This window comes from Pseudorasbora parva, chromosome 5, assembly GCF_024679245.1.
Source record: "Pseudorasbora parva isolate DD20220531a chromosome 5, ASM2467924v1, whole genome shotgun sequence".
Lineage (NCBI taxonomy): Eukaryota > Metazoa > Chordata > Actinopteri > Cypriniformes > Gobionidae > Pseudorasbora > Pseudorasbora parva.
Window position 1 is genome coordinate 9,974,871 of NC_090176.1, and position 13,186 is coordinate 9,988,056.

Below are 13,186 nucleotides of genomic sequence, written 5' to 3' on the forward strand. Positions count from 1 at the left end.
AATAGCATATAGTACAGAGGTGCTTAGGACAGTAGAGGTTGGTAACATTTTTGACCTTATTTTTAATGAATGTGCCCATATCAACATTATGGTTGCTGTTAAGTTTAATTGTCACACCTCATCAAAATAATCTAATTGTCAAAAGTAAATGGTGTTCTGCTCATATAACGAGTCTCACTAATCTTCCAGGCATCTCATTCCTTTGTAATAAAAGGCTAAGTCTGGAAAAAACTGAAGTACCTAGACCATCACACTGCAGAAGATAGTTTTACTTTTGCATGCTTGCATTTCATATTCTCCCTTACAAGATTTTTTAAATAAATGGTAATGGCTTTACCGAGTCTAATATATCAGATCCATGTGATGAATTTTGCCACTCATGCAGACTCCTGAGGGAGGGAAGCGTTTATATTTTGAGGTCACGTTGAAGTGGAAAAGGTAAATGGTGTTCTGCCCGTGGGGGCTCTGAGCCTTGCACACACAGAATTATGAATAGCATGAGAGATTAGACCGATGGATGCTTTGACTGTGCCATATGAGATGGATATTTCATACCCCTCATCTATTTTCTGGAGAGGTAGAGAGCACAGCTGAATTTTGACTGATGTCCTTTTTTTAGGAAGAAACACACATTTGACAGACCACCCATATAAACCAGAACAGCCTATAATACTACTATACTACAGTGGTGCACTGTTCAATATTAAATGTATTTTCTTGTTTTGAACTGAGGTATAGTAAACATTGAGCAAAGATACTAATAAAATAATTATTTTCAGGTTTTTCAGGTAGGTCTTAAATTATTTTTTGTACACATGGATTCCACACGTACCAGATGTGGGTCAAATCTGGGCCAACACTATGTTGATGTCTGGGAAGTTGTGTTTGATGTTTGCTACATTCAGGAAGACAACTGTCTTGGAGAAGATCAAATAAAAATGGAGTTCATATATCTGACTGCTTGTATTCATTTGACAAAAACATAGCCATGTGAAGCAATATTGAAAATTGTGGATGCAACGCATTGTGATACCGAATCTAACCCTTGATATGATAATCATAATCGAATCATGAGACCAGTAACAATACACATATGGGGAATAGATACAATATATACACACACTCACCTAAAGGATTATTAGGAACACCTGTTCAATTTCTCATTAATGCAATTATCTAATCAACCAATCACATGTCAGTTGCTTCAATGCATTTAGGGCTGTGGTCCTGACCAAGACAATCTCCTGAACTCCAAACTGAATGTCAGAATGGGAAAGAAAGGTGATTTAAGCCATTTTGAGCGTGGCATTGTTGTTGGTGCCAGACGGGCCGGCCTGAGTATTTCACAATCTGCTCAGTTACTGGGATTTTCACGCACAACCATTTCTAGGGTTTACAAAGAATGGTGTGAAAAGGGAAAAACATCCAGTATGCAGCAGTCCTGTGGGCGAAAATGCTTTGTTGATGCTAGAGGTCAGAGGAGAATGGGCCGACTGATTCAAGCTGATAGAAGAGCAACTTTGACTGAAATAACCACTCGTTACAGCAGAGGTATGCAACAAAGCTTTGTGAAGCCACAACACACACAACCTTGAGGTGGATGGGCTACAACAGCAGAAGACCCCACCGGGTACCACTCATCTCCTCTACAAATAGGAAAAAGAGGCTACAATTTGCACAAGCTCACCAAAATTGGACAGTTGAAGACTGGAAAAATGTTGCCTGGTCTGATGAGTCTCGATTTCTGTTGAGATTTGATTTGGCTAAACAGAATGAGAACATGGATCCATCATGCCTTTTTCCCACTGTGCAGGCTGGTGGTGGTGGTGTAATGGTGTGGGGGATGTTTTCTTGGCACACTTTAGGCCCCTTAGTGCCAATTGGGCATCGTTTAAATGCCACGGCCTACCTGAGCATTGTTTCTGACCATGTCCATCCCTTTATGACCACCATGTACCCATCCTCTGATGGCTAAATCTAGCAGGATAATGCACCATGTCACAAAGCTCGAATCATTTCAAATTGGTTTCTTGAACATGACAATGAGTTGACTGTACTAAAATGGCCGCCACAGTCTCCAGATCTCAACCCAATATAGCATCTTTGGGATGTGGTGGAACGGGAGCTTCGTGCCCTGGATGTGCATCCCACAAATCTCCTTCAACTGCAAGATGCTATCCAATCAATATGGGCCAACATTTCTAAAGAATGCTTTCAGCACCTTGTTGAATCAATGTCACGTAGAATTAAGGCAGTTCTGAAGGTGAAAGGGGGTCAAACACAGGATTAGTATGGTGCTCCTAATAATCCTTTAGGTGAGTGTATATATTCAATAATCAATACATTTATAGAAACGTGTTATAAAACAGTTTAATTATTTAAGTTGCTTTGTTTTTGTATGTTTTAAGCAGCAAATTAATACAAGTGACTTGACTTCATACTGTATATTTAATAAATCATGTTCTCTTAATTAGAAGGGCACTTACCGTGGAGTAATTTAACCAAAATTATAAGAACACCTCACAGATATGGAAATATTGACCTTGTTTGCCTCCAAAACATGATTTCATTTCATAATGTTCAGTTGCTCTGACCATCAAATATCAGATGAAGTGAGTCATACTGTTTTTATCCTCTTCTAACTTTAAAGGGGGGGGGTGAAACACTCAGTTTCAGTCAATCTCATGTCAATCTTGAGTACCTATAGAGTAGTATTGCATCCTTCATTATCTCCGAAAAGTCTTTCGTTTTATTATATTTATAAAAGAAATATAGGCTGTACCAAGTCTTTCCGGAAAAAAACGAGCGGCTGGAGGCGTATCATGTGGGCGGAGCTAAAGAATGACGAGCACACCCAAGCGTGACGGTGACGTCCTCAAGCGTGGAGAAACCCATATATGCTATCGATCGGATTCAGCTAATACGTGATCCAGAATCAGGCTGAAATAAATTGAACAGGAGAAACAGCAACAGCAGGACGTCCGTCTCTGTGGTATGTACTGTATTTAGTGGCCTGTCAACATTTGTGTGTGTATACTCGCAGTTTATGAGGACATGATTTGGTTTATGGACTATTGTATGCGACTAAACCTTAGCAGTAGCAAGCAAAGCGGTTTTGCACGTCAGACTAGTGTAACGTTATACATAGAACAACAATGGAGTAACGTTAACCTTTAGCGCATTTGAATGACGAAGCACGCGATCGTGTCGTTTACTGAGGTTTACTCACGCAACGAGCCAACAGCAGAGACATTTGAAGCAGTTTTACTCACCGGCTGCTTCCAAAGCAGGACCGAACCTTTATCGCTGGGACGGCTCCGTCAAAAACACACTTCTTTGGTATGATTTGGTGAAGTCCTGTGACAGCATTGACTGTGGAAATCCGCGATGTTGTAACGCTTCCCGTCATTTCTGCGTTCAAATCGGTTCAAATGCAGCGCTGCCTTCTGCGAATGCTGTGCTGAAGCGTTGATATCACTCATAGGAATAAAGTGGAACAGGGGCGTGGCGCGTCATAAGTGTTCACGGACGAGTTGCTCTGCACCTGAGAGAGTGTTTATGGCCGTGCATTTCCTCTCTCGCTCTAGTCACGCGCGCGCGCACCCTACCGGGAGAAGAGCCCGTACGGCCCATACAAGGACCTTCCAATCTATTAACGTCAAGCCGAGCCATACTCGAAAAAAAAACTCCGAAACTTGTGAGAAACCGGAAGGAGTATTTTTGACACAGAAATATTAGTTTTTGAAACTTTGACTATGTTTAGGATGGGAATCCAAGTCTTTAACAGTGTAAAAAGCTCAGTATGCATGAAACAGCATTTCACCCCCCCCTTTAATATTTGGTATGTCCGCCCTTTGCAGCAGTTACAGCAGCATGTCTCTGTCATAGTGTCAAAATATTTCCTCTTCAACACTAATGTTATCCCATGTCTTCTGCAACAAAAGTGTTCAAATCATTTTCGCCACTACTGTATTTTCAGAGAATGCTTTAATTTATCCCAAAGTCAATTTCATTTAACTGTAATTAACTTAAATTCAAATTCCAATTAAACATCCTATTAAATGTTAAATTCAAAATTCCCACTCATCTTAAAATCTGAATTTTGTCCAACACTGTTATGTTACAATGCAACAGAAACACACTAAGATGTCAAATTAAATCTCACATCCCATCGTTCCTGAAATGCTGCTTTGAAGTTTTATCTAGAAACGTTCTAGGTCTGACTAGAAACACCCAGTCACTTGCTTTTTGTCTCTGCTGTGTGTAAGACAGCATGGATGGTTTATTAATGCTGCCCAAATGTGTTTTGAGTCACTGAAGCATCTGTCAGTGTAGTGGAGTTGAATTGCCTGTAGGTATCATCTGATCTGCTCTTTTCCATATTAACTTTCACCTTCTCCGACACTCCCTCACCTCTACACACCTCACCCCCACACACGGAGAGACACGGTAACTTATAGAAAGCCACAACTCAGCTCAACTAATATATTCTCCAGATCATTCAATTACAGACTATCAATAGTTATATTTCACATTTAAAAATCAAACGTTTTACATTTTCAATAAAAATAAAGAGAAATATAAAATACATCACCAGTTATATTCATATATGACACTGCATAGCCTAATCATGCAAAATTTGTTGCATAACCCATAAATATAACTATCCCCTCAGATACCATATTCAAATCCAGCACAAACGAGCACCAATATGACGTCATATCATAAAACAAGCAATTCCAACAAGTTTTCTCTTTTGGGAACTTTAGAAATGAAATTCCAAGGATATTACTTTGACGAAAATGTTTCCATTATGAGTAATACATCTCAAAAAAAGCACAAAAATACATTCAAAAATGAACAGAGAACATACCTCAGTTTGATAGACCTTCCTAACAAGTTGCTGAAATGTATGTGAGGTCAATGCTACAAGCCTAAATCATTCTAATCAGCCTCTATGAATTATTCATTAGGTTGTAATGTGTAATATGATCTTGTTTTAAATATTCATTAGCCAGATGGATCTATTCATAAAAGAGCTTTATATGGAAGACAGTAAGTTATACAATACAGTTATACAGGCGCACATGGGTGGGAGGGAACTGTCTGTGGATCGTCATGTGACTCCAACAACTCCCATAATGTTTTGATATGCACTTTGTGTTCACGTGTAACAGAGGATGACTTGTGATTATTTTAATATCGAAGGATTGTTTAACTATGAGCCATAAACTAAGACAGAACCCATTCATTGTTGATATAAAGCATATACAGGTTTGGAAATATAAAAGCTGGTCACAGAAAACAAACAAAAACTTGCTTAAATGCATCAATAGAAAAAATGTTAGTTCTAGTGAAACCCGCGAGATCTTTGAGCGCTGAGACGGTAATGACAGGACGACAGTGACTCTGCAGTCATAAACAGAGACCGTGTTGCTATGGCTCATATTCTCATGGGAATAGGAGGCCAGTGAAGCAGGACCTGAGTGAAAACAACAAGCAAGTACAATAGTTGAGTGAAGGCTAACAGAGCCCTGTCTCTCATTCTCTGCTAAAGCATGTGTCATTTAGACATCCGTCCAATACACACACATCACATTCTGCATTCACAATACACAGCCAAAATAGTCTATTAACCCTTTGAAGCCTGCACTCTAAAAAATGACAACCCAGGTTGGGCTGAAAATGGACAATGTACATTGGGTTAAATGTTTGCACAACATGCTGGGCAGTTTTATTTAGCCCAACTTTTGTTTAAAACTGACTATATGGCTGGCTTAAACTACATGCCTTCTGTCATCTGAGTACAAGTAAATGTCCCCCTTTAGGCCATGGTACACATGCCTTTTTTGGAGAAAATATAAGAACAACTGTTAACACGTGTCGTTGTTACATGTAGTTAGTATAGTAATAACTAGAAATGATGCATAATGTAACCAACCCTAAACCAAACCAGAAGAATCCTAACCCAATGTAGTTTATTATTATTACTCAGTACTTAGATATATAATTACACTGTAACACAGACGCCTTAAAATAAAGTGTAACCGAATAACTTTTATGTTGTTAGCAATTTCAAGATAAACACCTACTGGGCTAAATCAGCTTATATTTTCTGGTTATGCAAACATTGTATTCTTTAATAGTTCAATAAACTCTTCCATTAAAAAATCTATTATTTCATATGCCAGGCTTTACAGGGTTAACTTGAGCAATCACTTTCAGTTTCATTAAATATATTTTTATTACTTTTCCATAACACTCACTGAGCACTGCCATAACAACCACTTAGGATACCCTAGCAACTCAATAGCTGTGCACTAAAACACTCACTAAGAACACTTTAGCAACCCGCATAACAACGGCCTGGCACTGTCTCTCAGTGTGTGAAACCTGCGGTAGAGCGAAGCAGACACCACACACACCACACAGGTTTACATTACCATGCCAGCCCCACACACACTGCAACACAACAACAACACAAAACCCAGAAATGAACATGGAGGAATACTGAGCATAACTCTTAGTTGAACATCGTCTTAGCCAATCAGATCGTGTTGGTTTCTAGAGAAGCGGGGCTGATGGTCAGGTGAGCGTGTAAGTGAAATTAGAGTTGGCAGCACAGGGGGAGAGAAAGAAGGTCTTACAAGATAATCTTATTCTCTACCCCCTCTCACACATTCACTGAGGCCTGCCTTCATTCAGGGCAGAAGAGCCCTGTCCTGTCCTGACCGCTGTAATCCTGTTAAGAGAACGTGACAGACTGTGCCGAACACCTGTATACGCTGAATTTAGGAGCATGACTGCTCACTTTCAGCCTGACCACTGACAGATCCAGACCATGAGCACACACCAACCATCACATCTTTACTGTATTACAACACTAACACTGCACAAAGCCTGAGGAACGCATTCATTATGCCTTTCTTAAGACCCGTTCACACCAAGGAAGATAACTATTACAAAAATAACTATAGCGATGTAATTATCATTTGATAAAAATTTGTTTTTGTTTTTTTAAAATCGGCCACAATTTAATATAACAATATATAATAACTTGTCCCCTCTTTTTAAGTAAATTGAGCAAATGATTTAATTAATTCCCTCGTTTCACTAAGTCATGCACGATACAGTAACATTCCCTCTTTTTTCTAAATCGTGCGTGCATTATATTAATTTGTTCGTTTATTTGACTAAATCGTGGACATGATTTAAAAATGAATTCCCCATGGTTTACTACATCATGTGTGCAATATAATAAGTCATTCCCTTGTTTTATTAAATTGGGTGCATGATATAATAATTCCATTTAGTAAATCATGGCCACGTTGTACTAATTTATCCTCGATTTGATTTAACTAAAACAAGGGAACGACTAATATAGTGCGCACAATTTAATAAAACAAGGAAACCAATTATTATATTGTGCACACGATTTACGGGAAAACGATGTGTTAATTCGTGGCCACGGTATAAAATATAAAAATGTCACCGCTTTTTTTCATGTGCGGGGCTTCTTATTATAAGCTGAATTTTGAGCTTCATTTCTCTAGTCTTCAGTGTCACATGATCCTTCAGAAATCATTTTTATGATGATCTGCTGCTTAAGAAACATTTCTTATGTTAAAACTGTATTACTAATTTTAAAAAATGTGATATCTTTTTTCAAGATTGAAAATGATTAAATGAAAGTTTTATTAAAGCTGCAGTCCGTAGGTTTTCCTCTTTGTCGCCATCTCTGTTCAAAAACTGCAGTTTTTCACAGAATTATCAACTTTAAATATGTTGTCCCTCGGCACGGCACAGCGCGGTAAATACACTTGAGAAATACATTCCCTAATTTTATCACACTGTAAAAAAAAAACAAGGTCTCCAATTGAACATTTTCTAGTGACTGATCACATATACATTTTTCAGTTGGCCGAAATTAATTTCTGTAAATTGCATCGTCACAGAATTTCAATTCGGCCAACAGAAAAATTTAGATGAGATCATTTACTTACTAGAACATTATTAATTGGAGTCTTTTTTTCTTTTTCTTTTTCTTTTTACAGTGTAACGTTACTCCATTTCACACATTCATTATTTATCCATTTTTGTAACCACCACATTCTGTCATTTGAAATCACAGACTCACTCTACTTTTTGAAGTATGACCGACATAATGTCATCTGAACAAGTAGGCTAGCTAACATTTTGTTTTGACCAACTAAGGGAAAAAAGCATTGCAATAAATCACGATGTTTAATCTAACGATGGTTTATCATATCACACCGTGCAAATTATACTTTTTTTTAATGTTAAAGTTAACATCGGCATTGCGTGACTACATTATGTATTAGGGCTATCTGTAGATCAGTTTCGTCATACCAACAAATGAATGTGGAGTAGAAGTGAACTGTTCTCTCATAGCCAGCACAAAATTATTGATGTTTACCATAATGCATAGCAAAACGAGAAAGGCACAACAAAGAAAACTCCGTAATTGCATGAATTACACGAACAAGTGTGCTACTGTTATATAGCCTAATTCAACCATTGAAATGTCTTACCTGTCCAGCAGAAAAAGTCTTCAAAACACAGAGTTCACGCGACCTTTTAAAAGCCCTTTTATTCTTGTTTTCGCATCGGCCTGGTTGAGGTTTCTTTTTTTCTGTAAGGTAGCCACTCCGAAGTCTGAAGACTTTTTCATTTTTACAACGGATGAATCTTCAGTTGTCACTGGTGATTGACGTTTGAACCTTTTTGGATCTGCCATCAAATTGATAAGTTTAATTATATCAAGTGCTGTGAGAAAAGGCTATAAATCTTCAACTCCAACATCCTCACACGCAATATTTCCTGCTAACCGGGACACCTTCGTTATGTGTACAGATGTGACGCAATGACGCAAAGAGATGTGTTTGAATTTCCCGCGGAAATCCACCAGTACTCCTGAATTTAAAAACATGATTACAAGATTACCGCTGTACATCGAGCTACGGTACGCAGACGGTAACACTGGCAGGTTGTACTTGCTCACAAAATTATTTTGGATAATTTTTAACCCAAAAAAGTTACGGACAGAAGCTTTAAAAAAAACGTTTTTTTTCTTCTTCTTTTTTTCTCTTTTTTTCTTTTTTTTATTGACAGTTTACAGTCACTTTTGACAATTTAATTTGCCCTCGTTGAATTAAAGTATTCATTTAAAGTATAGATTGCTTAAAAAATAATGTTTATAGTAGACTAATAATATTCAGCATTCACACAAACTATGACATACAGTTAGTACTGATATTTTTGAAGTGTGCATCATGTATGTTTCAATAGCCAAATTTGCCATGACTGCACTGGCTGAAAGAACCTGTTCACTGATAGTTTGTGTGGCATTAACCATTTCAATTATTTTAAGAAGTAAAATACATTTAAAAAAAAATATTTAAAATACAAATGTAAAAAATGTTTTCTGGCATCTTATGATATAACTGAATCAATAAATGGTCAAATTAAATAATAATAACTCTCACCGTGTGTTTGCAGTTAGCCTGCTGAACTCTATCACTCAACAGGGAAACCAGACACTAGCAGATAAAGCGCTTTCATTTGATTTGTTTTCAGCAGGATATTGTTTAATTATGACTGTAGGACGTAACAGACACTTCTGATCAGGCATAAACTCAGCCCGAAGAGGATGAAGCTGATCTTTTTGGTTGATGAAAAATGATGCCAATGCAATTTAGAGAATTGGAAGCAACCACTGACAAGCACATTTCTGGCACAGCGCAGAGATGTGTGTTCTTCAGCTGTGTGTGATGTGTATTACACATCATCAGCACAGTGAGGAACCCCAGTCTCTCTCTCACCATATCCTGCCATGGAGATGATACAACTCTGGCTTCTGGGACTCCTCAGAGTTATCCAGCCCTCTGGGCACAGGGTAAAACACACACACACACACAAACACACAAACACACACACACGCTCATCATGAGCTTTAACTGGACATGCGCCCATCAGACCGTATATTTCACTCCTAAAGACACCCATTATCAGTGCAGTTCTTGACACACAGATGGAATTATATTCATCAGGTCAGTCACAATTTTGGCAGGCTGAGCCAAGAGGAAAACATTTTTTTAACCAGAGAACTTAAAATATCAAGTGAGACTTAGAAACATTATGACCCAAAATATTTGGTAGATTAAAATATCTAAATGGCATCATGGGGAACTTAACACACATCTAATGCAGTAAACATTTAGACATTTATACGGGTACATTAGGTGTCCAAATACTTGCGGTGCTTCTTAAAAATGATTTTTAATATATATCCTAATCAATCATTTCAGATGAATTACTTTTGAAATCTAACAAATATGAAGCAATAATATGCGTTTCCCTTAATTCACATGAAATAAAGATGATGCGCTTTTTTGTTTTTGTTTCTTACCTGCTTTGGACCGCATCGGTTCTTCCGTTGGCATTTCCTGTAGGGATATTGAATAATTAGTCTAAAGAAAAGCTTTGTTCAGTGTACACTAGCTCAGGTTTTCTAGATGCTGTTCTGTGGACTCTCAAATAACCTCTCCCAGCTCACTGGATCCCTCAGCACATCGCCTGCACTCATGTCTGTCTCACTTTGTGGCCTTGTACTGCACTAAAGGCTTTGTTTTCCCATTAGAATTATTATTCAACAAGCTTAAACAATCATTTTGAGAAGACCTACCTGCCATAGCTGGTTTCTGACATGCCCGAAGTGATTTTCAAACCTATCTAGCTCTCCTGAGGTTAATAATTCACTAGAACTTGATAAGTTCCTGTGTGAGCGTTTCAGAGAGGAAGCAGCGTGTACACATGACCAATCCTAGCACACACCTGACCGCTCAAGCACGGTGCAATATAACACACACAATATACTTACACACACACAAAAATACTGTAAATAGCATTTCAGATGTGATACAGAATTCTGGACTTAATTGTCATGAAAATAAGGTCAAAATGCAACAACAAAAAACAACTCACTGGTCTTATTAATAATTATAATAATAAGGATAACCTAAGTCAGATGATGATACCTACTGCAGATGCGGCATCAAAATATTCACTGCATCCATTACACTGCATCCATTTTGGATAGAACCTGCATAACAGAAACTGGAAGTCCAAACAAATTTGCCAAACTAATACACTATGATGTCATGCCAAATGTAGGCGGTAAATTGGTCAGTGTGCCGTCCAGGCAGCTATTGTGTTGCCAACCCACTTTCCACTCAGCGCACAAACATGTTTACAGGGGTTTGGTTTCTGGGCGGCAGCACAACATCACTAAAGATTGAGCCATTCGACGTTCATTAAGCAAACTGTGAAACTAATGCAGTGAATCTAATGCCCGTTTTCAGTTATAACACATTAAAGAAATTTGTTTAGCTTTATCAAACAATAAATCAGAAAACTTAAACAGTCACAGAGTTCATAATATCTGCTGTAACTAATTGGTTCAGAAAAAGGTCATTATGGTATGTTCTCTCTCGGCCTAGATAAACTCGAGTCTCTAGTGACCACAATTAACCCTCGTGAGAAAACATAAAACTCTCATTAATATGATGCGGTCAGTTACCAAACTTCAGCAAAATAACTGCTGACTTGCAGATGAACATTTTTAAAATGCCCCATTATGCTACTTAAAAGGGGTCAATACAATTTTCCTTGAGCTTTTGACCTATAAGAGGTCATCATATTATAAGAATACCCTGTACGTTTTAGAACTGAAAACTACCTTATTTAATTTTTTACTTTTATTGTAGCCAAGTCCAGAGAATGACTCGTTGAATGTGCCTAATAGACAGGTTAAAGACCGAAAGTAGAACTGGCTCCGCCCACTGGAGTGTTAGTGAGATGACGAGGAGAGAGGAAGGATGCAGATTCACTCCATTAAAATAACATTACCTTTCAAAGGATAACTAATGACACTATAAACATTTTTTGTTGGTTCAACTTCAAAAAGTAAAGTAACTTGGTTGCCTTAAAATTTTGAGTTTATTAAAATAAAAAATTTGAGTTGATACAATGAAGGTAATTGGTTTAATAAATAGAAAATCAATATATTATTGTATTTAAACCACATAAATCTAGCCTAGAAATCTAGATGCATACTAGCATACTTAGCAAATCTAATCTGCCGCGAGTATCGTCTAGCAACTCTCAAAACACTTCTGAGCTGTAAAAACAGTTGCGCTTGCGTGCTACTAGCAAACAGACTAAACACAGAAACGGCGGTCTTTCGAATCAGCTTTAACCGCGACTCTGGAAGACTTGGAGTTAAGCTTTTCTCTGAGAAAAGAACAAAGAACGGCACTGAAGCATTATTAGCATTATTTATTATGAGCATTTATTATGAGCATTATTTATTTGAATGCGGTACATTTCACTGTGGATTCGTTTAGTCTCAATTTCAGCGCAGGCTTTGCAAACAGACTTTTACGATATGACTCGACAGTATTTCCACAGCATGTGAGTAAATTGTTAATTCTAATGCCTGATCTGTGACCAGTGATTTCGGATATGTAATGATTCATGTACAGTCTGATGTTCTTTGTCTGTGTGTCAGTAAATCAAACCAGTGACTAAACCCTCAACTTCACATTGTTTCTCTCAGTAGGATGAACATAATCTGTTATGGAGAAATTCAATGGCAGCACCTGCAAATGACATGCAGCACACATTCAGACAATTTTTAAAAAATGTATTGAATTCTATTTATTATCTCATTTAACTACATTATTTTCTGCATGATAAATACAGGCCAGGGTGCCACATTAAGATCAGCCAAGAGGCCTTATCCTTTACATCCGAGATCATCTGCTTCAAAATCATTTCCTGTGACCTCTTGCATTCAGATTTCGTCGCTCTCTACATTACTTTCACTTTTTCGTAGTGGAATCTTTTAAGTTAAGTTTTTTTTTTTTTTCATAATCTGCTGATTGTACACTATCCCTTAGCCTTTGCCACAGTCCCCTTTTTATAAAGACTTCATCAAATCCTCCAGCAAGCTCTCCACCTCATTCTTTTCTTCTTTCTTCAGAATCCAACAGGAAGAGTGTGGCAGTACCTGCAGTTGCTCAGAGGAATACAAGTTATATTAAAAAATATCCTGGCTCTTCCAAGCTTTATAATGGCAGTGAACGAACGGCAGCCCCAAAAAATG

The 13,186-nt window shown here is 37.8% G+C and overlaps 1 protein-coding gene across 1 annotated transcript in view; it reads right to left on the minus strand.

The window, feature by feature from the left end:
• The window catches only part of LOC137075043 (myosin-IIIb-like), a 29,189-nt gene extending 18,471 nt beyond the window's left edge, over positions 1–10,718 (minus strand). The window contains exons 1-3 of the mRNA XM_067443209.1: positions 10,706–10,718; positions 10,430–10,466; positions 9,843–9,905 (exon numbers count right to left, since the gene is read on the minus strand). Coding sequence (XP_067299310.1) covers positions 9,843–9,905; positions 10,430–10,466; positions 10,706–10,712 — 107 coding nt within the window. The 5' untranslated portion in view covers positions 10,713–10,718. The remainder of the gene's footprint in view (positions 1–9,842; positions 9,906–10,429; positions 10,467–10,705) is intronic.
• Between the last annotated feature and the right edge of the window lie 2,468 nt (positions 10,719–13,186).